General features: G+C 45.3%; 1 protein-coding gene across 1 annotated transcript in view; it reads right to left on the bottom strand.

The window, feature by feature from the left end:
• The window catches only part of CTNND2 (catenin delta 2), a 932,875-nt gene that overhangs the window by 136,297 nt on the left and 770,220 nt on the right, over window positions 1-26,358 (bottom strand). Inside the window, exons 12-13 of the mRNA XM_052659032.1 lie at window positions 21,206-21,323; window positions 13,488-13,673 (exon numbers count right to left, since the gene is read on the bottom strand). Coding sequence (XP_052514992.1) covers window positions 13,488-13,673; window positions 21,206-21,323 — 304 coding nt within the window. The remainder of the gene's footprint in view (window positions 1-13,487; window positions 13,674-21,205; window positions 21,324-26,358) is intronic.

The following is a 26,358-nucleotide window of genomic DNA, read 5'->3' as shown; positions in this document are numbered from 1 at the left end:
TGTCTGACTTACTTCACTTCGTATGATTACCTCCTGGTCCATCCATGTTTCTGTAAATGGCATTATTTTGTTCTTTTTCTTTGTACCAGTATTTTTCTTTACTGGCTTTAAATGAATGACTGATATCAGTAAGATGAATCAGTGAAAAATTTATATCATTTACTTTTAAAACTTGCCAGAATTGAAAATATGTATTATCTCTCTCTGATAGGTAGTGCTCAAATATTTTTAAAAAGAAAGAGAATAAGATGCCCCCATATGAGATCCCAAGTGGCTGCTGAAATCTGCACATGATGCTTTTTGATGTAGTCATGGTCAGGGAAGAAGAGACAGACTGGCCACTGATTGTAAGGAGCATAGGCTGAGGGAGAAAAATACAGAGCTGTGGCAATGGGCTCAAGGTGTGATTTTTTTTTTTTAAACCTTTCTTTAGAATGGCTTTTAATATTTTTACGTCTCCTTAGGACTCAAATTCTATTGAAAAGATTTTTCTCAGGACTTCCAGGGTGGTCCAGTGGTTAAGAATCCACCTTGCAGTGCAGGGAACTCGAGTTTAATCCCTGGTCTGGGAACTGGTGGCTTCACAGGTGTCGCAGTAGTAAAGAATCTGCCTGCCAGTGTAGGAGACGTAAGAGACTCGGGTTCGATCCCTGGGTCTGGAAGTTCCCCTGGAAGAGGGCATGGCAGCCCACTCCAGTATTCTTGTCTGGAGAATCCCATGGACAGAGGAGCCTGGTGGGCTACACAGTCCATGGGGTCGCAAAGAGTCAGACACGACTAAAGCAACTTAGCACTCATACAGTCACAGGGAATAAGGTCCCACATGCTGCGGGGCAACCAAGCCCACAAGCCATAACTACTGAGTCTGCAGCAACAACTAGAGTAGCCTGGGCCGTGCAACCAAGGCTTGATGGAGCCAAATAAATAAATACATATTAAAAATAGATTCCTCTCTCAGTTGCTCTGAGGACGGAATTATGGAAGCCATTTGTTCCTCATATGAAGAGAAAGGTCTAACTTAGAGATAAAAACTGGAAAGTTAAAAAATTGGAAATTAAGGATGTTCATACAATGTTCTCTGCACACATGGGATTGTTTTTAGGGCATGGTGGCTCACAAGTCCAGCTATTACATTCACAAAAGTCCCTACTGAATAGAAGAATTAACAAGGGAATTTCAGCTGCTTCCTCTGCAAAAGCTTACAACCACTGCAGTCTCTGCTTTCAAAGCGCTGGGTTGGGTACCATGGAGATGCTAACAGAATGGTCTCGCCTACACAGAAGAAGAAATTACATTTTGGGAGGAATGCTAAAATACGCAGCTCCTTCTGCCATGGATGCCACAGCCATCCCGGCCTCTGCACAGAAAAGCGCTTTCACTGCTGTGTCTTTGGAACACAAACAGAAAAGGCCTCTTCACCAGTGAAATGCATCTCTTCTGCTGAAATTTCTCCACCAACGAGAGAGTATGACAGTCCACGTGTGTGTGGGTTCACTTTTCTTTTCAAGGGATTTCAACAAAATAAATAGGCCAAAGATATTGTGAGAGAGAGGGAGTGAATTCGCAGCGACAGGAGAACACTTGGATTTGAAAATCCCACTCTTGCCTCCCAGCTGAAGTCACACATCAGAGATGTAGGAAGGAAAGATGACTCTAAAGTGGTAAACTGTCAGGGAATGTTCCTTTGTGCAGGGTTTGGGTAAATCAGGCTGCAGTCGGGACTAACTACTTTCAAAAGCAACACCCTAGATGCAGATAGCTCACTTGGTAAAGAAACCAGCTGCAGTGCAGGAGAGCCTGGTTCGATTCCTGGGTGGGGAAGACCTGCTGGAGAAGGGATAGGCTACCCACTCCAGCATTCTTGAGTTTGCCTTGTGGCTCAGCTGGTAAAGAATCCGTCTGTGATGCGGGAGACCTGGGTTCGATCCCTGGGTTGGGACGATCCCCTGGAGAAGGGAAAGGCTACCCACTCCAGTATTCTGGCCTGGAGAATTCCATGGACTATACAGTCCATGGGGTTGCAAAGAGTTGGATGCGACTGAGTGAGTTTCGCTTAGACCAGGTCTATCCCCTGTTGACCACTTGCACTTGACTTGGTTTGGAAGTTACTAACTGATTTTGTCCTGACAGGGTTTTATTATCCCATTCAGCTAATGGGGCTGGGGAGGGGAGGAGGAAAGGGAGGGGAAGCAGGGAATACTGGTTATTTTAAAAACTCCAAGCAGGGACTTCCCTTATGGTTCAGGGGATAAGACTCTGAGCTCCCAATGCAGGGGCCCAGGTCTGCTCCCTGGTCAGGAAAGCAGACCCCATGCTGCAACTGAGAGTTCAGTAAAAGGACAGCCATAGAGATGACTGAGACGTCTCCTTCTGACAACGGCAGGCTAGGTAACTCAGACCACCTTTCCCACTGATAACAAATCGAGTCAAGGATTTTAAAATCTCTGCTTGTAGGAATCAGAGCGCTAACAAGACAGTGAAGATCTTTCAGAAGGAGGAAAGCTATTGAGGTGGGCAGCTATTGACCCTCAAGGGCCATTCCCGACCAGAGCAGGGACTTGGACAGGGAAAATGACAAACATATTTAACGACCTAAGGGCATAAAAGGAATCTAAGAAAAGAAAATACCAAGTAGCTTGGCAAATCGTTCATGCTGTAGTTTAGGATCATGTAGGCAGTACCTCTAGGAATAGTGATGACCTTAAATTCCTTAAATCCCTATAATAAAATTAAGTTAAACTGAGATTGCCATTGACTCAAGCCTCCTGCCAGAATTAAGCATACACACTTTCCAGAATCAAGCATGAACACTCTGTGGAAAAGGTCATACCATCCTAGGCCTCAAATTATTTTGATAGCTTTTCATATAAAATGTCTGATTTAATAAAAAAAAAATAACCAGGAACATGAGGAAGAAAGACTGTGTGGATGAAAAGTAATAAAGTCGACCATAGACATAGAAAACATTTCATAAGAATCTGGATAAGGGAGCTATTTGAACCAGACTTTAAAACAACTAAGATTATTACATTCAATAAAGAAAAGATTGAGAATTTTGTTAGAGTACGAATATAGTTGAAAACATAATCATTGGAGTACAAAACCCCTTGTATGAGTATGAAAGAAGATTAGGTGTATTTTGAGAGAAAAATAGTGAACTAAAATATAAATCAGAAGGAACTATCCAGACTGAATATAAAGAGCCACAATTACCAAAAAAGAAAAAAAAAAAAGGAAAAAGAAAAATACAGAGTGGAGGGTAGTATGATGTATAAGAAATGGAATAAGGGAGTCTAATAAATAGGGAATTGGAGTTCAGAAGGAGACTACAGAGAGAACTAGGCAGAAGCAATATTTGAAGATATGGTGCCTGAGAGTTTTACAAAGCTTAAAAAGACATTAAGTCACAGATTGAAGAAGCTCTGCAATGATAGACAGAAGAAGAAATAAAAAGGTCAGAAATTCTCCCATCCCTAAAGAAAACCATTTTCATAACATGATCTTATTGCCTGTTATTCCTTCTATCATGAAGTGTAGCGTATTGTGTCATTTCTTCAAAATTCCCATGGGGTCAACGTGAAAATCATCTCTCTTTTGGCTTTTGACAGTTGGTTGGAGTTTTTTGTTTGTTCAGTATGTCCTCCGCCACACTGGGTCTTAGCTGCGGCACACGTGGTCTTTCATCTCTATTGCGGCATGTGGGGTCTTTCAACTGTGGCAGGCAGGATCTTTTTTTTAGTTGCAGCAGGCCAGATCTTTAGTTGCAGCACGCAAACTCTTAGCATTTTGAAGAAATTCCCAAGAACTTCTTCTTGGGAAGAAATTTCTTCTCACGTAGCTCGGGTATTTGACTTCTCCTGGGACATGTTCTGAAGAGGATGATTACAGGGCAGCTGGACCGTGGAAAGAGTGGACAGAAGTGAGGCCCAGTGACCTGCATTCATGCAACACACCCGTCTCCAGGCGCTCCTTATAAAAGATGTGCAGTGTTTTGCGCTTGAGAGATTAGAAGCCTGTCTTAAAGGCAAGGTCAGCCAGGGTGCTTCCCAAACAAGGCTTCAGAACAAGAGATTCAGGGACAGCCTTGCTGACTCACCTCTGTGCCCCTGTGGATGCTCACCCCTTAGGAGGTGGCTGGAGGGAGGCTGGTGATGCTGCGGACTCCAGAGATGGGATCAAGTGGCCACTGTGCCCACAGAGGAGCGTTGTCAAGGCTGGTCCACATCACCGGGCTTGCCTGTCGTTTCCCCAAGTCATCCTGATAGAACCAGCTGGAACGCTAGTCAAGCTCACGTTGAATTCTCTCTGCTCCTAACTACTCATTCACATTTAGGAATAACTCACCCCATAACCTGCCTTTTCAAGGGGCTCTGTCCCTGACTTGCCACCTTCCTTCATGTAGTCCTGTAGTCTTGTTGGTTTATATCTTTGATGATCCATCCCTCAAAGACTGTCTAATATAGTGGTTTTCAACTGGGCTGATTTTAATACCCAAGGGGACAACTGGCAATGTCTGGAGACACTTCTGGTTGTCACAACTAGGAAAAGGGGTGCTGGGTAGAACCAGGGATGCTGGTAATCATCCCACAGGGCCCAGGACTGTCCCATAACAGGGAACTGCCAGCACGCTCAGTTGCTCAGTCGTGTCCAACTGTTTGCAACCCCATGGACCGTAGTAGCCCTCCAGGCTCCTCTGTCCGTGGGATTCTCCAAGCAAGAACACTGGAGTGGGCTGCCATTTCCTTCTCCAGGGGATCTTCCGGACCCAGGGATCCAAACCATGTCTCTTACAACTCCTGCACTGGCAGGCAGATTCTTTGCCACTGAGCCACCTGGGAAGCCTCACAACAGAGACCCACCCCGGCTCCTAACGTGAACAGTGTCGAGGCTGAGACACCCAGATCTAGTCTGCGAGACAGAGTCTGGATTGATGGCGTGGAGTACTGAATAATAAAATGTAAATACAGACCGAACGAGGCACCAAAAATAGGGAGCTGAGTCTGTAACGTCACTGAGAGTGGAAGAGCAGCATTTCTGGGTGATGGGATCTGTTTATACGGGAGGCGTGTAAGGAGAAGGATCTCCCTCACTCAAGGGGAGCGGCAAAGGTCAGTCGCCGCACAAAAACGCAGAGCTGTGATCCTGGCGGGCGCATGCGATCCAGTGCTCCGAGGACACGGAATATCATGTCCTGAGCCGCCAAGCTCCTGGCGTATGGTGAGGTGACAGCAGGGTGAGATCACACTGCCACCAACCATGAGGGACAGCGGCAGCTGAAATCAGCAGACGGTTGGAAAGGAGACGGCATTAAGCCGCAAACGGGAAAGTATGGTTACTGAGAAGGGAATGAAAACCACCTGGAAGGAAGAAAAACAACCTGGGATGTTAGGAAACCAGGACTTAAAAGCATCAAGAATGTCACAAAGGGCAGATCCATCACGTGATAATAGAGCAGATCACAAGGAGCTCACACTGGCGCTGGCATCCGGAGCGATGAAGACAACTTTTGGCTTATGTACCCAAAGCCTTAAAAGCATTCTGTGGTTTCGATGTTTCACTTTCCAGATTTTATCCTTGAGAAGTGATCAAGGATGTAGGCAAGACTTAAAACTACATGGACGTTTACTGCAGTTTACATTAAACTTTGGAAGCAATCTAATTTCCTGATCATCAGAGACTGGCGCATACAACATGGTGGACCCTTACACTGGAATTCTTGGTAGCCCTTCCACATTCTAGGACTCAGACAATAAAGAATCGGCCTGCAATGTGGGAGATACACAAGACACGGGTTTGAGCCCTGGGTCGGGGAGATCCCCTGGAGTAGGAAATGGCAACCCATTCCCGTATTCCTGCCTGGAGACGTCCATGGACAGAGGAGCCTGGCAGGCTACAATCCATGGGCTTGCAGAGCTGGACATGACTGAGCAACAAACACTTTCCAGCTTCTGGTGCAGATGACTATTTGCTGGCAAGGAGAGAGGTCTTGTAGAGCCAAGTGATAACATGTTTACAGCGGCACACAGAGCAAGGCAGGGTGAGGCTGGGTGGGCACTGTGCCCACATCTGTTCTTCCCTTCAGTGGTGTGCCAGTCATCCAGGTGCAGGGAATCAGGGGCAACACTGTCTGCAGTGTATATGCACGCCTTCTCTGTCCTGTCCAACTCTTTGGACCCCATGGACTGTAGCCCACCAGACTCCTCTGTCCATGGGATTCTCCAGGCAAGAAGACTGGAGTGGGTTGACATTTCCTCCTCCAGGGGATCCTCCTGACCCAGGGATAGAACCCGGGTCTCCTGCATTGCAGGCAGATTCTTTATTGTCTGAGCCACCAGGGAAGCCCTACTTAAAATTTAAGTAAGTTTAAAATTCAAATTTCCAATATACTGATTTAAACCAGCAATAAAATTCATTATTGTATTTTAGGACATTGATCTCTATGTAGTCTCAGAGCCTCACTCCTGAGCCAACAGCATCCACGTGGCACAGTGGGTTACAGCTGAGGCTCTTGAGGTGACCCCAGATACAACATCCTGAAACGCCAAGGAAACCTTTCAGGGGAGGGGATTCCATGGCACCTAATCCCATCTATGTGTGTCACATGCTGACACCTTCAGAACTAAGCATTTTGTCATCTGGCATGGTTGAGGTACTGCTTTTCCAGGGGCACTCTGAGATACAGACATATATACTTATTGACATGATTTATAAATGCTCAGATGATTATCCTGATCTAGAACGTTCTTGAGGTTTGGTGGTGAGTGCAGAGTCAGAAGTAATAAAATGCGGCACTGCTTCTGGATGGGTTCCCAGGCGGCACCAACAGGTAAGAACCCACCTGCCAATGCAAAAGACATAAGAGACCCAGCTTCGAACCCTGGGTTGGGAAGATTCCCTGGAGGAGAGCCTGGCAACCCACTCTAGTACTCTTGCCTGGAGAAACCTCATGGACAGAGGAGCCTGGTGGGTTACAGTCTATAAGGTCACGAAGAGTCAGATTCAACTGAAGCGGCCGATCACGCACGACCCTGGAGAGGAGGGAAGTTTGGGGGAGAATGGATACATGTATGTGTATGATGGATTCCCTTCGCTGTCCACCTGAAACTGTCACAGCATCGTTAGTTGGCTATACTCCGATACAACATGAAAGGTTTTAAACAAATAAAATAAAACACAGCACTGCCATGAGAAGCTGAGGAATAGCTTGAATCACAAATGGAAGCTTAAAGGCTATGGACTCATGCCCACCGAGGGATGCAAAAATCAAACAATAAAAAGGGCTATGGAGTACTCCTTTCTCACAGCAGCCCCAGAAGGCACAGTGTCCTGAGAACACTAAGGGGGCAGGGACCAGTCACAGCTATGAACACCCACTGGAAACAGCCCCACAGCAAGAGCTAGAGGCCCTTCTGGACCACAGATCGACTGCCACTCGGCACAGCTGGTGCCGGGCCACGGAAAGGAGACCCTTCCCCTGGGAAATTCTCTCTCGAGGAGATCCACTGCTGTAAAGGACTCACGATGTGAAAAGCCTTGGAGGAGATAAACAGAGCTGTGCAGATGTAGATTAGAGAGTGATGCGCTTATCTTTGGTAGAAGTCTTGAGAGCATGGAGGCAGCCTTTCACCTGGTTTTGAAGGATGATTCTCCAAAGGGGAAGGAGGGAAAAGGACGGAGGAGCAGCGGAAGCTGGGAGCCTGGCCTGTGGGGTGCTGGGGTGGGCCAGGAAAGTGTGCGGGGGAAAGGTCTTGGGCTTCTGCAGCCTGCGTGCTAAATTACTCAGTCGTGTCCGACTATGCCACCCCAAGAACAGGAGCCCGCCAGGCGCCTCTGTCCATGGGTTTCTCAGGCAAGAACACTGGAGTGGGGGATCGAACCTGGGTCTCCCGCATTGCAGGCAGATGCTTTTCCTGTCTGAGCCACCAGGGAAGCTCCCTGGTTTCTACTGAGACATGTCTATTATCATGGAAGAAGTAAGGGGCCTTAGAGGCTTTACACAGAAGCCCATTACTATTGCTTTTGTGGCTATCAAGATGATATCTTAACTAAAACTTACCACTAATCTATGCATTTGGCATCAACAACCTAGGAAAGAGGTAAAAAAGACTAATAATGCAGGAAGTCCCCTATCTACCAACCTTCAAGTTGGTAGAACTTACGAGAACTTTCAAAGATGTGAATATGCATTTGCAAGTCCAATCACATCAGGAGTGAGTGGAACTGCAGCTGGCCCTCCATCTCCGCTTGCTGTTGCTCCTCCCCTTCTACCAGCTCCCACCTCCTTTCCCCTAATCAGTAACTCTTCTTGCCTGTTCACTCGATGCCAGCCCCTGTATACCAGCTGTTGTACTGTAACTACTGTACTTTTCAAAATACTGTATTATGGGATTAAAAATGATTTATTTTTGTGTTTGCTTTTTATGTGTTATTTGTGTGAAAAGTATTATAAACCTATTATAGCACAGTACTGTATGGCCAATTGTGTTAGTTGGAGGTCTAGGCTAACTTTGTTGGTCTTATGAACAAACTGGACTGAACGAATGGGCTCTCAGAACGGAGTCTGTTTGTACATAGGGAACTTACTGTATACGCTTAAATTGACCTCAGCTCTCTAAACAAAGATTATCAGGAGAGAGAGAATGGCTACCATATAAAAGTGCTGGGTCAGAATCCTCTTTGAATCTGATCGGTTTATATCCCCACCCATGTGGATGTGTATATGTTCATGTGAACTAAAACATTCACAGGTGATTTCAGCAGAAGGGAGCTGCTGAGTTCTAGGGGATCTTGCTTGTTTTTTCCTGCGGATTTCTCGGCACTCACTCAAGTTCACACAGAGCAGGCCTTGAAGGCTCAGGTCTGCTCTGGCCAGCTGCCAGTGCTATCCGGTTACCTCTAATCCATGTTTGAGCACCACTGGTCCCCAGACACCATTGCAGGAACCTTGGCCATATCCCAAATGGAAAAACAAACAAACAAAAATGCTTATTTTTACAAAAGGTGGAAAAGTAGAAAAAATCAATCTTGACCTACTCAGATGGTCAAGAATCCATTTACAGTGCAGGAGACCTGGGTTCAATCCCTGGGTTGGGAAGGTCCCCTGGAGAAGGGAATGGCAACCCACTCCAGTATTCTTGCCTGGAGAGTTCCATGGACAGAGTAGCGTGGCGGGCTACCGTCCATGGGGTTGTACAGAGCTGGACCTGACTGAAGCGAATAGGCACACACACTTCCCTGCACCTCAGCCTTCAGAGGACTGCCACCCTGCCCCGCTGTGCCAGGCTGCCAGAGGCAGGGAGGACCCTGCTGGGTGAGATGTGTCTCTTGGCACATGACCTACACACTGCTCTGGGGGAAGTTCTACTTACAAAGAGTTTCCAGAGAAACTAACAATTGCTTATAATTTAGCAATAGGCACTGAGCACAAAGTCAGAAAGGAATGAATTTGCAACGTCCTTGTGGACTGAAATATGATGCATCCAAGGCTTGCTTGGTGGTTCGGTGGTAAAGAACCTCCCTACCAACGCAGGGGATGCTGGTTCAATCCCTGGGTCTGGAAGATCCCCAGGAGAAGGAAATGGTACCCACTCCAGTACTCTTGTCTGAAGAATTTCATGGACAGAGGAGCCTGGCGGGCTATGGTCCATGGGGTCGCAAAGAGCTGGACACGACTGAGTGACTAACACTTGCACTTTATGCCTCTCTGAGGCATCTTAAATTTAAGAGAATATATGAATTTGCACAAACACTAACTTGGTCAGTTAGTGCCTTTCTGGATTTTATTTTTCTCAATAATATTTGAAAAGATTACAAATGTAATGCCCATCATAGAAAATTTACAAATACATAAGTACGAGAAGAGTCCATCAGTATCTTTTGCCTTTGATGTTACTGCACTTTTTCTAGAAACACATACTTTTGTGTACATGCATGCATTTTATATTTGCCTATGCCATAGTTTTACTAAATTGGCCAGGTTTTATCTACATATATCTGTGTCTACATACACACCCGCTTTTACATTTCTTTCTTCACTTTGTATTACATACTTTCTCTAATCACTTTCTATTCTTTAAAACCTGACTTTATGAGCAGTAGAGATTCCAAACGATGCATTATATCTGATCACTTTTATAGCCATAAAGCTAGAATTCTGTTTACATCCTCGTTAAACTTGATATTGTATTTTCTGGCACTTCAAAATATTTTTGTATTATGTAGGAGCACAGTTTGAAAGAAAACCTTTTGAAAAACTATCATTTGGTTGAAGTAACTTTGAAGCCGCTTTATAAACAACAAAGTTCCTTTGTATTTTAACTTATGATGGTTTCAGCAAAACTTTCTTAAAGAAATTCTTTGTCCCCCTACTCCCTCGCCTTAGAAGAATATTGTAAGAAGAACAATCAAACTGTATAGATTTTCATTTAGACTTCTGGAAAAAATCGTTATGATTCAATTAATCATTTTAGCTTCCTCAACTTAGGAAAGAATCACTGATCTCATAAATTACAACATGAAGTCCAGCATTCTAAGGTGGAAATTCACACACCATAACGTTCCATGGAAGCAGCTAACATCATGGAAGAAGGGCTCTGTCTTGGGATGATGTCCATGAATGTTCCATTCTGACCCCTGGCTTCTCTGGCCCCTGTCAGCTGCACCTGCACACCTTAGCAGAGTTGGGGAAAGGGTTCAGTGTCAAGGCAGAATCTTACTAAATGCACACCAGCGCAGGCATGAAAGCCATCAGAGGAATGTGCTTCAAAATCTAAGCCACAGACTTGAGGGGAAACCTGGAATTGAGAGTGAATTTAACCTTAAAATTTTTCTCCCTTTCCTTCTTCCTCTCTTCCTTTCTCTCTCTTTCCCGCCATCACTCCCATATTCTCTCTTTCTTCTTTCTTTTTCTCTCTTTCTTTCCCTCTCTCTCCACCCCTCTTTCCGCCCACCTCTCTCTCTTTCTTTCTCTCTCTCCCTCTCTTTCTCTTTTTCTCTCTCTCTCTCTTCTTGGCCAAGGCTAACATCATATTACCGTGTGTGTGTGCTTAGTCGTGTCCAACTGTTTTGTAACCCCATGGACTGTAGCCTGCCAGGCTCCTTGGTCCATGGGATTTCCCAGGCAAGAATACTGGAGTGGGTTGCCATTTCCTTCTCCAGATCTTCCTGACCCAGGGATTGAACCCATGTCTCTTGCATCTCCTCCATTGGCAGGATGATTCTTTACCACTGTGCCACCTGGAAGGCCATATCATTGGACTTTCACAAATTGGATTCCCAAAGTTGCCTGGGCCCATCCATCCCTGAGGTTCTGAGTCATTAGGGTGTATGTGAGACTCAGGTGATAATGACCACAGGGCAGATTGGAGACCACTATATTCTCACATGTAGGCTTTTCTTCCTTACAGATTTACTAAGCTTGCTTCCCAGGGTAAAGCAGTGTAGGGACTGGGCCCCATGATATACAGTGCCTCAAAGGAAACCAAGAGAAGAACGCATAAACCTTTGTTCGGCCATCTTTAACTTATTTGATACTGAACATGTTCAGAACTCATCATGGTCTGGTGCCCAGAAGTACCAGGTGGGATAACTGAAGTGCTTCATATCTCTTCGTATAACACCTGGTACATGGTAGGTTAAATTCACTCTGAATTCCAGGTTTCCCCTCAAGTCTGTGGCTTGGATTTTGAAGCACATTCCTCTGATGGCTTTCATGCCTGCACTGGTGTGCATTTAGTAAGATTCTGCCTTGACACCGAACCCTTTCCCCAACTCTGCTAAGGTGTGCAGGTGCAGCTGACATGGTCCATTTCCCTCGTGGGAGAGCTCTAAGTGGTTGAATTAAGAACCCCAGCTCAGGGACTTCCCTGGTGATCCAGTGATTAAGAATCTGCCTGGCAATGCAGGGCACATGGGTTTGATTCTTGGTTGGGGAACTAAGATCCCACACGCCACGAGGCAACTAAGCTTGTGCACTGCAACTACTCAGCCCATGCTCTGGAGACTGCATGCTGCAACTAAGACCTGACACGAGGCACATAAATAAATATTAATTTTTTTTTAAAGATCCACCATTCAATCCTCCCAAAAGGCAAAAGCTCCTGTGAATCAGGGAGAGATGCAAGACACAGAGCACTGACCCAGGACAGGAGAAAAAGCAGCGTTGGGGGTTTGCTTCTCAGAGAGGAAGGTCACAGTCAAAGGCAATGGCATGAGCCTGTGTCTCCTAAATTATAGGGAAGTTGAAATGGGAACACACAGTTACAGAAGCTGTAGAAGGACCTGGAGCAGCCCTCAGGGACCACAAATAGCTCGAGAACTGGAGCCTACAGAGATGCTAATGCTGACACATTTGGGTTACATGTAGGAATTATATTTCAGGATGCATTTCCATTAATCCCGACTCAATAAAATAGTTCCTTTAACACTCACTCAAAATAAAACGATTTCAAAAGCAGTTTAGAAAATAGCATGCTGTGATCTAAACAGATACTTTTGCATATTTATTTTGATTAAAAACCCGGCAAGGGGGCGTGTTGGGGATTCCATTCTACTTTCTCAATCATCCACTCCTGAGAACACTCAGATCTTGGGTCCATAGGACCCTGAGGAGCTGGAGATATGACCACAGTGTCCAGGGCGAGGTTGGGAACATGACCACAGTGTCAGAGGAGATGGGAAACCTTAGTAGCAAGGGTTTCCAGCAACTACAGGATGGGTGCTTTTTCACATTACTCCCTTATTTGGGGGCCTCGTGAGTGAGGGGTTCTGCCTCCCAAAGGGGCTCCCAGAAGAGGGGTGGAGGCCTTTCTGATGCTGTCAAGGCTGACAGTCATAGCCCATGGGCCTTTATTGCAGGGTAACCAACCGACTTACAGCTGGCCGAGGTAAATGCCATTTCATTTTGGAGAGGTCTCTCCAGATGGACAGCTTTCTGAGTTCATCAGAATTGTCCCTCAAGGTCCAGCTTCTAATGTCATTCTGTTTGGAAGGGCTGTGAATCACTCCATTTCCCACCAATGAGTGCAAGACTGCATATCCAAAAGTTCCCCAAAGAGCTATAAAATACGTTGGGTTTTTTGTGCCTCTCTCCTCAGCTTCCATTCTCAGACCACACCTATTCTGCGCAACTGTTCCACCTGCAGGGCGCCCGCCTGAAGACCTCAATAGATGTGCGAATTGACACAGAAGAATCTGCGCCTGCATCTGACTCAATTCTGTGAGCTGGCAACTCAGAGCCTGCCCGGGACTCAACGGCCTCTTTCTATTTTTGAAATTTCCTATCTTGGCTTGGATGGAGAACATGAGGGGAATCATTTAATGCTCCACTGTCTCAGCTGTGAAATCCCCAAAGGAAAATGGTGTCAATGCATGAGTGATTTGACCGAGTGCTAGAATCACAGAGCTCTGTACCTGCAGACACAGACAAAACCACCAGGCTGCAATTAGGGAGGGGATAATTGCATGCAGCTGCGAGTCACCAATATCACCTGATCTTGGGATTTCTTTTTCTTCTTCTTCTTTCCCCAGCACCCGGAACTCTCCGCGTCTTTGCCATTGGCCTCACCGCAGAGCAGCCCGTCCAGCTCATCGGTGCCCATGTGCTGTCCCTGAGACGTTTCTGCTGCCAGCCGGTACGAAAGATTCCTTAAAATGCACACACAGTTTTCAACGGTCTGGAGAATAAAAACAAAAACCAAAACAAAACAAAAAATGAGGAATGAACAAAAACTAACCAGTACTCCTCCACCCGCAAAAGCCATCCATCTTCACACAGACATTTTTCTCTTTGGATGCATTTAACTGCGGCTCCTAAAGGCTCCCTTGACAGCCACAATGGAAAGAATTTAGAGAAGCTTGGAAAAGTCTGAAGATCTTTCCTCCCCTCAAAGAAACCACTTAGCAATAAGAGTTCCTGATAAACAGCTATCGTTGTTGACTGAAATTCACTTGTGAGCAAGAAAGAATGCATATCCAGGTGCGGTCCCAGGTGGTGTCCACTTACAGACAACAGCCATCTGGGGATTAAGGCTCAGAACCATTGAGAGCAAGGATAACTGGATTTGCGTTAGCTCTGGGAGGGTGACGCGTTTACTATCTACCAGGGCACTTTCTTAGTGAGGGGAAGGGGTGCCCAGCATGCTGTATAGCCCATGGGGTCACAAAGGGTTGGACACGACTCAGTGATTGAACAACAAGGGTACCTTCTGGGAGGAATACAGGGCAAGAGGTGCAAACCAGGCTTACTCCAGGCAAGCCAGGTTCTGTGGTCCTCTGGGGACATATATGTTTCCAACCTCCTGATTTTCTTCAAGATTGCTGGTGCAATTTCCTAAGCACAAGAGCTAAGCAGTGATTAGGGACGTGGGAAGAGTTGGACCTCTGTAGAACCCTAGGTCTCTGACTACGGGACATGTGACTTGGACAATCCACCCATAACCTCCTCTGTAAGATGGTCAAAGTAGCGGCCAATAGGCTGCTGTGTGGATTAGGGGAATTAGAGAATATATATGTGATAGGCAGAATAAAGCTCTCTGCTCCAAAGATGTCCACATTTGGAAAATGTGAATACGTTAGGTTACGGGATGGAGAGTATGGAGGGTACTCATCAGTGGACCTTTGGATGGCAGATTATCCTGGATTGTCCAGGTGGGCCCATGGAATCATGAGGGTCCTGTGAGCAAGAGAGGGAGGCAGAGGAAGTGAAGCTGTGTGAGAAGGATGGGATCTGGCATTGTTGGCTTTAGAGATGGAGGAAGGGGCCACGAACCAAGGAATGTGGGAGCTCCTAGAAGCTGTTAAAGACGAGGAAACAGAGGCTTCCTTACAGGTGCCAGAAGGAATGCAGCCCTGTCGACACCTCGATTTTACCCCAACAAGACCCACTCTGGGGACTTCCCTGGTGCTCTAGTCTGATTCCTGCTTGAGACTTCACCTTCCAATGTCAGGGCTGTGGGTTTGATCCCTGGTGAGGGAGCAAAGATGCCACATGCTTCTCAGCCAAAAGGAAACAAAACAAAACATAAAATAGAAGCAATATTAAAACAAATTCACTAAAGACTTTAAAAATGGTCCACATTTAAAAAAGGAAAAGACAAGACAAAAAGAGACCATTCTGGACTTCTAAAATGGTAAGATGATGAGTTTGTGTTTCTTAAATTTATTTTTGGCTGTGCTGGGTCTTTGTGGATGCAGGGGCTTCTCTCAAGTTGCAACAAGTGGGGGCTACTCTCGAGTTGCAGGGCTTTTCCGTGTGGGAGCCTGTCTTGTTGTGGAGCACAGGCTCTAGGTACAGGCTTCGGTAGTTGTGGCTCCCAGGCTCCAGAGCACCCGCTTACAGGTTACACACAGGCCTAGCTGTTCCTCGGCATGGGGATCTTTCTGGAGCCAGGATCGAACAGTGTCTCCTGCGTAGGCGGGTGGAGTCTTTACCACTGGGCCATCAGGGGAGCCCAGGTTTGTGTTTTCAGACAACCATGTTTGTGGCCATTTGCTGCAGCAGCAACAGGAAACGAACCCAGTACGTACGTACCGAGCACAGTTCCTGGCACACAGCAAGTGCCATACAAGGATTTATATCGCAAACAAAGGTGGAGAAGGTCCCTCTGTGGAATGTGCAGAGCTTGTGACCTAGAGCTAATGGGACCGTGATGGAGTCTTGGCTCCCCCGTTTAATGAGCCGTGTGACCCTGATCAAAGTGCTTAATCTCTCAGTGCTTCGATTTCCTCCCAAAGTCCCCACTGCCACATTGGAGATGAAGTCTCAACATACAAATCTTGGAGGAATCAAACATTTAGTCCGGGGCATCAACTTTTTGACCTTTGTTCTGGATTTGAGGAACCGTGGGAAGAGGGGGAAAAAAAATACCCAATTTTCAGAAAATTTTTTTTTACTGTTTTAATTGAAAAATCCTTTGTTTTTTTTTTCCTTCTTAAATATTCATTTATTTATTTGGCTGTGTGGGGTCTTGGTTGTGGCACACAGGATCCTCGCTGTGGTGTGTGAGGCTGTGAAGTACGGGGCTCAGCATTTTCAGCTCGAGAGCCCAGATATCCCTTGGCATGGGGGATCTTAGTTTTCCAACTAGGGAACGAACCCGAGTCCTCTGCACTGCAAGGTGGAGTCTTAACCACTAGACTACCAGGGAAGTACCCCCAATTTTTAAAAAGGACAAAATAATGGTGGAAAGTGAAAGTGAAAGTTTCTCAGTTGTGTCTGACCCTTTGCGACTCTGTGGACTATACAGTCCATGGAATTCTCCAGGCCAGAATACTGGAGTGGGTTGCCTTTCCCTTCTCCAGAGGACCTTCCCAACCCAGGGATCAAACCCAGGTCTCCTGCATTGCAGGAGGATTCTTTACCAGCTGATCCACCAGGGAAGCCCAACTAAGTTTTATTATTTTTTTAAGCTTAAGCATTCTTTGAATTATAGTTGATTTACAGGGTCATGTTAGTTTCAGGTGTACAAAATCTGAAAAAGAAGAGATAGGTTTTCTTTTTAAAAGTATGCCAACTTGCCTGTCACTTTTCAGGCACCAACTACGTGACAGCCACCATTCAAGGAAGGGAACATGGTTCCATTTTAGAGACGAAGGGAACGAGGTCTGAGGCTGTTGGTAACTCAGCACACTCGCCACTATAGACTAGAGACCGTACCATTTTCTCTAGTCCTGGGCTGGGACTGGAAATGGGGTGGGGACTGCCGGAGTTCAGATCCTGCACTGCTCCCACTTATGATGGGAATCTGGTAAAAGGCAGCATGTAACTTTGACCTGACTACTGGAGGCATGAAAAATCAAGTAGGAAAACCAGTTTTCAGGGTGTATTTCTGGAGCCTTTGCAATTTCAGACCTTTTGGGTCAGCTTTTCAAGGTTTCATGGGCTGCTAATCCCACAGGCTTTCAGTCAACTTGATTTTTCTATTTCAAGCATCCTCTCAGCATCAAAAAGAGGAATCGGTATGAAAGCAGGTAAACACAGGACGACGCTCCAGAGAGAGAGAGCAGTCTCTCCCTGAAAGGAAGATGTTGTGGCATAAGTCAGAACAATTTTCAAATCAGCTCAGAATGATTTTTCTTACATCAAAGACCTGGGAGAATAAACTTCTTTCTTACCCTCTTGTTCCCCTTCCCTGGGGGCACATCCATGCTTCTGTTTAACAAATGACGACTGCGGAATGCATCCACAGTTTCGAGAAGTGCTTTATAACCTACCTGAGGCTGAGCGAAGTCTTGGGGAGAAGCCGGATGCAGAGAGAGACGAGAGGGAGAAAGTGGGGGTCTAGGAGGGGGGATGGGGCTTCCCTGATAGCTCAGTTAGTAAAGAATCCCCCTGCAATACAGGAGACCCTGGGTTGATTCCTGGGTTGGGAAGATCCCCTGGAGAAGGGACAGGCTACCCACTCCAGTATTCTTGGGCTTCCCTGGTGGCTCAGCTAGGAAAGAATCTGCCTGCAATGCGGGAGACCTGGGTTCGATCCCTGGGTCGGGAAGATCCCCCTGGAGAAGGGGAAGGCTACTCACTCCAGTATTCTGGCCTGGAGAATTTCATGGACTGTATAGTCTGGGATCTCCAAAGAGTCGGATACGACCTTTCCTTTCACTTTTCACTTTCATGAGGCGGGGAAGAGAGACAGGAGATGGCAGAGAGGGACAGAACGGGGGTAGTCCCAGAGGTTGAACTCCTCTCTCTTTAAGCCTGGTTTGGGAGGGTGACCAAGTCAAGTGCTTTTCCTGTAAGGGCAGGGAGAAAAAGAGAACAGCCACTGCCCTTCTTGGGGGTACCAGCAGAAGGCGTGTGGCAGCTGGTGGTTTGGGTTTCAACATCCATCACTGTCAACAGAGCTTTCGGCAGTTCCTCCTGGTCACCAGGGTCATTTTGAGTCTTCATGTTCTATTAGAAAGGGCTAATTTGGAAGCCGTTTGTAGAATGCGCCACCATATGTTAGGCATTCAACAAACCATCCCAGTTACAGGAGCTGAGCTGAGCGCATGCGTAGCATCCAAGCTCTTTGACTCATTAACTCCAGTGGCCTCAAAGACAGCTTGCACACATTTCTCCCTCCTCCAGCTTGTCACTGTGAAAGCTTAGAAGTGGCCAAGCAGAGGGCTGAGTGGAAAAATGATGGGGCAATAATAATACGTTAACACTCAACAGCACCTTCTGGCCAGGACAGCACTAAGTAATTTATCACATTTGGTCCGCTCAACAGCTCTAAGGGTCCTCCTTGTCTTGAAGCTGAGGTCACTCAGGTCCTGTCCTCTGGTCATAGGGAGAAGGAGATGGTACATTTTCCAGGACACTCCTGGGGCCATGCTGGGTGCTCTGGATACTCAATCAGGAATAGCTGAGTCTCCCTTTTTATTTTTCTTTTAATTTTTAGTTTATATTGGAACATAGTTGGTGAACAACTATGTCTTTGTTTCAGGTATACAGCAAAGTGATTCTGCTCTACATAGACAGGCATCTACTTTTGCAAATCTTTTCCTACTTAGGTCATTGCAGAATATTGAGCAGAGTTCCCTGTGCTATGCAGTAGGTCCTTGTTGATTATTTATTTTCAATATAGTGATGTGTACATGTCAATCCCAAACTCCCAATTTATCCCCCACACCAACCTTTCCCTATTGGTAACCATAAATTTTTCACTTCAAAGCATAAGTTTGTTTTCTGTGAACCTGTTTCTGTTTTTGTAAATAAGTTCATTTGTATTTTTTTTTATTCTACATGTGAGCAATATCATTTATTTGTCTTCCTCTGACATTTTTCACTTAGTCTGATCACCTTGGGATCCTCCATGTTGCTGCAAATGGCTTTATTTCAAGGCATATCTGAGTCTTCTGACATCAGCCCTAAATGGTCTTCATTTTTCCGGTTTCCACTTTGTGGGGAAATGCGGTCACTAACAAAGAGAATCTTCAAGGTTTCTCAAGAGTTTGAGGAGTCTGGTCCTCTGACACGTCAGAAAAAAGCCGTGTGTGCCTCACAGCACTCTGATTTTGGACCATACTCATGAAGGTTGCCTTACCCACCACGATGGTATTATGGGACCAGGGCAAGACCCATATTTCATTGTCAGCTAGAAGGCCCAGACAGTATTAAAGATTACTTGGTATCCATAAGGCTTAAAGCCCCCATACCTTAGTATTTACCACTCTGAATATTAAAGATCCTTGGCATTGCAGCTTCCGTGAATTATGAATTACCTTGAGTAGCTCTTTTAAAAAAATCCTGTGTCTATTGTGTTAGCAAGTCTCTATAAATACTCAGACATCTTGACTGTTCCCTTCTTTAGAGACTTAATTCTCCCGTCAGTGATATTAAAAGGTCTACAATGGCTGTTAAGGGCATTTACAAGAGAGGTTGATTAAATCTTTTCTATCATATTTCACTTTGGATATTGATGTCATGCACACAGTAAATGAAGGTTGCAAATGTCACTGACAGGCAGTGATAAGATGACAGTTTATAATTGGATTCAGTTAGTACTCAAAGGGTTTGAGTCCCAGAAGTACCAGGGACTTCTGGTCCATGGGAGTAGGGCTCCCCCATCAGTAATTTTCTAAATTTGTCACTCACTCCAATGTGCAGGCAAGGTTGAGAAGTGCCACGCTAAATCACCCCATGCCAAAGAGTACCTAAATGGATAAAATCACTCTTACTTGTTCTTTATCTGAACTTACAACTAAAACAACTAAATTACAGTGTGCTGGGTCCCCGACTAGAGTCTATTTTAAAGCTGTATCTACTAAGGCGGGTTTTTCAATCCAAGATGAACATGGAATCACCTGATGAACTTCTAGAGGAACAGAAATCAGAGCTAAGAGCCAAACATCTGGATTCAGGGGGGCTGTGAAGGGGTCTAGGCACACGCATTTATCAAATGCTCCAAAGGCAATTCCAGTGAAGAACTGGCATTAAAAACCGTGGGTTTATCAAGATGTCTTAAGAGGAAAGCATGCCAGTTTTAGGTGAGATGGTCTTGAAGTAAGAACCAGATGCCAGACACAGTTTATTTACAGAAACCTCAGTGATTCAAGGGCCTGGAGCCAGAAGGCAGACATGTATTGTGTGGATGGATGGTTTCTCATGGCTTGCTGATTAAGCTCTGGACATTGATTATGATAAACTTGTTGAGTGGAAATCATTTGACAGAGCGCTATGTACAATTAATACATTCTATTCAGTGCAATATTAAGCATTTTACTTCATGAATATGTGTATTGCCTAGGACTTACTATATTTTGATTATGTAATATCTTATGTAATATCAATAAACCAATGCACATGCTTATATATATTAAAAAACAAACAAACTGTGGGATTGGGCTTTGGTTCACAACCAGGGCCAATTTTTGGCTCCCCACGGTGCATCTGGAAATGTCAGGAGGCATTTTTGTTTGTCACAACTGCGGTGGGGGGAGGAAGGTGCTGGCATCTAGTGGATGGAGACCTGGAATGTTGCCCAACACCCTACAGTCCACAGGACAGTCCACAGCAAAGAAGTGGACTGAAATATTGAGAGAGTGGCTCTGAGAAGGGTCTTACTAAGGTGTCATATTCATCATGTGCATTACTTCAAAGTATCGGTAAAGTCTGTGCCTATATCAGGATATTATGAAATTACAAATTTTTTATGTACAGTGAACCCAAACTAAGTCAAAAGACAAAGAAGACAAAACAAAATAGCCCAAACACTGTCAAAAGTCCACCCAATTCTATTTTGGTTTGTGAACTAAAACATGGAAGAGACACTGTTGATCAATGTTCTGACAGGCTTGCTTATGCAGCTTTTGGGCAGCATTTATTTAGACTTCACTGGCACTCTTGAAATGGCATTGGGCAGTATTAAGCTGTTCAAACGCTATCTGGTAAGAATATAGGATTATTTAAATCCCAGGTAGCTTGAATATTTCTTTTTCTTTTTGCCAGTGGATTTTAGAAAATGAAGCTAGAAACTCATGGGCAACTTGCTATGTGAAAGTTTATACACTCATCTGGAACACCTGTAGCTGGAGTAATTTAAATTTTTACTTGCTACTAATCAAGAATTAAGTGTCTAGGTCTAGGCTGGGATTAAAAGTCAATCCAGATTTCAGAGTGAAAGTATTCAGTGTTGCATTAACTCTCCATCCTTGTTAGCCATTGTTTGATCCCCATGGGAATCTTTGTTCTCTAAGATGCTTCATCTATGCAAATACGACAAACCTTGCTATCGATCTCGCTGCTCCCCAGCGCAGACTGAATCACATACAGCAGCGCGTCCGTGAGCCCGTCGCATTCCCGCATTCTCCTGCGGGCCTCCTCTCCGGCTGAACTAACATTCCTGCAAAGCAAAAGGATGTATCAGCACCCTTCACAGTGGCCACCGAAAGAACGTTCTTCCATGCCCACCTCTTCTCATTTGTTTTTCTTTAGCATGCGGGATCTTAGTGCCACGACCAGAAATCCAACCCGTGTCCCCTGCATTGGGAGGCCCGAGTCTTAACCACCGGATCACCAGGGAGGTCTCTTCCTTTCAAAGTTTTAATGAAAACACTTTGCTAGCCTTTCAGAAGGTTTACCAAGAATGTAGTTTTAACGAGGGAGGAATGGCCTCCACAAATGGATTCTAGAACTGGATGAGCCACAGATATCTGCATCAAAACAGAGAATGCAGAATTCCGAACACGTGGTCCATGAGAGTCCTGTGACCACTAAGAAAGGAGACTTTGTAAAAGTCTCCAAGTTCTGCTTCTGTTACAGTCGACCAGGGAATAAGAGGCTCTTTGATTCAAAGGGCTGTTCTGCTTTGAAAAGTCTGAAATACTCTTCAAAGACAAAGTTTCTAACTTGCTGACATATCTTAGAGGTCTAATTTCACCTGTATCAAAAATATATATCTGCCTTGGCCCTGACAGATGAAAATTCTAGAAGTTTACTCTAAGGACACAGAGATTTCTCTGAGAATTTAGTCATCAGAATACCCATGGCACCTTTTATGTAGGAGTGGCCCAAGCTCATTCCTACAATGGCACAAGCTGAGTTAAAGGCAACAGAAGGGGCCTCTTTAATGGAATGCACAGCTAGGAGGGGAGTGAACTTCCAGTCCCACAAAAGACATCAGATGATCCAGACAAAGGTGAATCTCCTGAGTGCTTTTATTACCCCACCACCCGGAAGGCCTTCTTCTTCTCCCAACCATGGCCAGGATTTGGTTCTAGCAGAAAACCTTTGCAGGGCTTCCCAGGTGGCACTAGTGGTAAAGAACCTTCCTGCCAAAGCAGAAGACTTTAAGATGAGGGTCCAATCCCTGGGTCGGGAAGATCTCCTGAAGGAGGGCATGGCAACTCACTCCAGTATTCTTGCCTGGACAGTCCTATGGATGGGGAAGCATGGAAGTCCATAGGGTCACAAAGTGTCAGACACAATGGAAGTGATGGAAGCATAGAAAACTTTTGCAGCAACTGATTTACAGACAGCACAGCCTACTGGAGGGAGGCTGGAGGAAGTGAGGAAACAGAAGGCACAAAGAGGCTGAAAAATTTAGGAACTGTGGGAAAGGGTGAAGAAAAGATAATGATCCAGGCAAGGCAATAATTCTCAAGCTATGTAGCATTAGTATATCCTGGAGGGTGTGTTCATGTAGACAGTTGGGCCCCATGTTGGCATCATAAGTGGCGTTGGATAATTTGCATATTTGGTGATGCTGACATTGAAGATCTACACTAAATTAGAGCTGTAATGGGGAAGAGTCAATTTTGACTCATCCGTGTTAGACCTGTTTCTTTGACTTTAACCCTGTTGGGGTTTTTTTTTTTTTTGCCATTTTTTGTTATTATAATCATACATGATGGCCTGCCTCTGAGAGTGGGGTGCTTTTCCTGACTGTTAAGCTAAAGTGCCTTTGTTCAGAATCCTGTCCACCTGTAGATGGCTGGAAGAAAGTAATTAACACATTCCCCCTGCCGAGGCTTGCCACCGTAGGAGATAATTGCAAGATTAATGGCCTTTTTTTTTTACTTTGTTTCCTCGCCTCCCCCATCTCTGATTTATAAAAGAATCTGGCATCCAGACTCTGGCAAGATGGTTATTTTGAGACCTTAGTCTGCCATTTTCTCGGTCAGCTGGCTTTCCAGATGAAGCTGTATGCCTTGCCTCAACACCTCCTCTCTCAGATTCACTGGCCTTTCCTGTGGTGAGCAGGGAGAGCTTAGACTCCTTAACAACCCTCTAGTTCTAGGGGTGGGGCTGGAGTTTGGTTGGGGAGGGTATTGTTCTTTGCTGGAGCCTTCCATGTGCAGATTCTGAGTCTGTGGCCACAGGAGTAGCTGAACAGAAGGAATCTCCGAACCCACGCTATAATTGACACAACTATTCTCATTTCCTTTCCCCAACATCCTACCCTGTTACATTTCATTCTGTTTTACAGATGAGAAAGGCAGGCTCAGATGGGGTGTCCACGGCCCCATGGGTGGTAAAAGTGGAGACATCAGAACAAAACCCAGGTCTGTGAAGGAGAGAAAAGCAAGGGGCTTCAAGTTCGACGTACAACAGGGACTACCTTTTTTAGGAATTAAATCAAAATAAAATATATTCAATTCCAAAAGGCTACTGAACATCCATGCTTTCTTTAATATCGAAAAAGTTCTGCAGACATGTTTAAAGAGGCTCTATCAGCGTTTTAACCTAACACCACTGGGAAAGGTTATTCAATGAAAATTAGAAGTTTTGGCATTTGCTGATCTTGAAATATAAGCAAAACTCCTCAGTGCCTCAGACAATGTAACTGAGCAAATGTGGGCAGCATTCTTACGTAAAGTGTTAGAGATTCCACCCTGGGGTGGCCAACCCTTTCCTGGTAGCATCCCTGGGAGGGAGGAAGACATCTTTCTATGAAAGAAGAAGTGGTGACAGGCACACTGGTGTTATTACTAAAAGGACAGCCTTTGCAGGAGAGCATTTTTATACCCAGAAGTGATTTTCACCACATCGAGTTCTGATGCTGTTAGAGCCCAGTCAGACCTCTTTGGTCAGAAAAGTGCTGAGTGCAATGAATGACTCCCTTCCCCTACTTTGATGAGGTCATGCTTCCAAAGACAGAATGACAGAAAGTTAGACTTGAAAGGACAGCTGGAGAGACGGACAGCTCATGTGCAGCTTAGTCTCAAACACCCTCTGCCCCTTTTCCTCACCCAGGAATACTCAGTCTTTCCTTGGAGCAGCTTTACAACGGGGATGGCTGCCTCCTAATTCACAAATAAGCATCACTATGATCAGCCCCGTTTTCACTGGTCTTCAATGAATGGGCAGGGCCAGCCAGTGGGAAAGATCAAGAATTGATAACTTTGTCAACATCATACCTTTTCAATACTAATTTTGTTTGAGTTTCTGTTTGATTTTAGTCCAGTCTCTGCCAAAAATTTTTAAAAGTTATTAACAGGCTACAATAAGAAAATGTGTAATATACTAAGAAATGAGAAAGACTAATGAGGTCCCAGGAGGGACAAAGAAGTGATTAGGACACACACCTAAATCTCCCCCTACCCCCTCTCTAGTGATGCACGGTGGGCGGGTGGGCAGGAAGGTACCACAGGGCCTGCAGTAGGATGAGGCATCATATGTGTTAATATTTTTAAGTGAACTGAGGTGTGAACATGTCTCTCTTTCAATGGCTAAGAGCATCCTATAAGCCTTTGGGATTGGGTTTCCACTTTTATTCCTGATAGAGTGAAACATTTCAGAAGATTACCTTTGATTTTTACCCCCTGCCCCAATACGAAATTTACTATACTTGTGCATTTTGCTGTTTAAAAATGAAAATTCCAATAACCTTGTGTGTTGGTCACTGGTTGTAGTTATGGTCCTATATAAGTGACTGCATAAGGGTCTGATAAACAGCCAGTGTCCAGCCTACAAAATTCCTCCCCTCCTGCTGTACTTAAACCATCTTCTACTCATTTTGAGTGAGGTGATTTCCATGTCTGGCTAGAAGCTGGTACAGCAAAATTTCTATGCATAAAAGTTAACACTGAAACAAAGCCTTGTACATATTTTGTTTAAAAAAAAGTGCAATGATACTGTAATTTCTATTTCTTAGAAATAATCACTACAATCTTGATCAAATTGTCAGTTGATACAGTCCCTTGGACTGCAAGGAGATCCAACCAGTCCATCCTAAAGGAAATCAGTCCTGAATATTCATAGGAAGGACTGATGTTGAAGTTGAAACTCCAATACTTTGGCCACCTGATGCAAAGAGCTGACTCATTTGAAAATACCCTGATGCTGGGAAAGATTGAAGGGGATGACAAAGAGGAGGAGAAGGGGATGACAGAGGATGAGATGGTTTGATGGTATCACCGACTCAATGGGCATGAGTTTGAGAAGACTCTGGGAGTTGGTGATGGACAGGGAGGCCTGGCATGCTGCAGTCCATGGGGTCACAAAGGATTGGATACAACTGAGCAACTGAACTGAACTGAACGTAATTTGGAAATTTCTACTTAAAGTATATTCTATAATCTTTTCATCTCTCTTTTTTTTCTCCACCCAGCCTGATCCTTGGCATTCATAACCAGTCTCCATTGCGGGTCTTCTCATACCTGGCCCACCTCCAGCCCCTTGAGCCCTGGGTTCCACCCCTGTTAAAATTCCTTACCATCCTTCCTACAGCCCCACACAACTCTGGACTGTTGATCACCAGGCAACTTTGTCTCATCTCCCAGTTTACAATTAGCAGAGCCCAGATGCTGGGTCTCTGCAGAATGTGGGCTGGGTTCCTGAGACTCTATACAAGTGTGAAGAGGGGCACAGGGCTGCCACAGGGCTTCAGAGAGCAGAGCTGAGATCACTTCAAGGAACACAGGTAGTCTGGAGGCAAAACTGAAATATGAAGCCACACACTGTTCTGAGGCCAGCCCACCAGGACAGGCATGGGGAGAGGCAGAATCCACAGAGACGACAGCAGAGACCTGATGTTCAAGCTGCTCCCTCCCTGATGTGGGGGAGGCGTGGGGCACATTCTCCACATTGAGCTGCCGGCAGCCCAGGTGGGGTGCTCTGAGTGCCAGGCAGCGTAGCACCAGACCCTCTCCTCCTGCCTGGTGTAGATCAGCAGGAGCAAGCAGGTAAACACTTCGGACGTTTGGGCTCCCCTGCACCTGCCTGGTGAACTCATTTCTTTCTAGAAGCATTTCCTTCTAATGTTGCCTTTTTCTGACATCTCACCCAGAGAGCAGAACCTAGGATGACAGAGGGTAAGTCCCTGGCTTTGAAACCTTGCAACTGGGATTTGCTGGGCTGGGTTTCCAAGCTGCTTTGACTCAGCACTCCATTTTATTTTCCATGTCTCTGTTTCTGGAAGTGGAATGTCTATAACT

The sequence above is a fragment of the Budorcas taxicolor genome, chromosome 20 (genome assembly GCF_023091745.1).
Source record: "Budorcas taxicolor isolate Tak-1 chromosome 20, Takin1.1, whole genome shotgun sequence".
In the NCBI taxonomy this organism is placed as follows: Eukaryota; Metazoa; Chordata; class Mammalia; order Artiodactyla; family Bovidae; genus Budorcas; species Budorcas taxicolor.
Note: the sequence above shows the minus strand (reverse complement) of the source record. Positions and strands in the feature narration are given on the sequence as shown.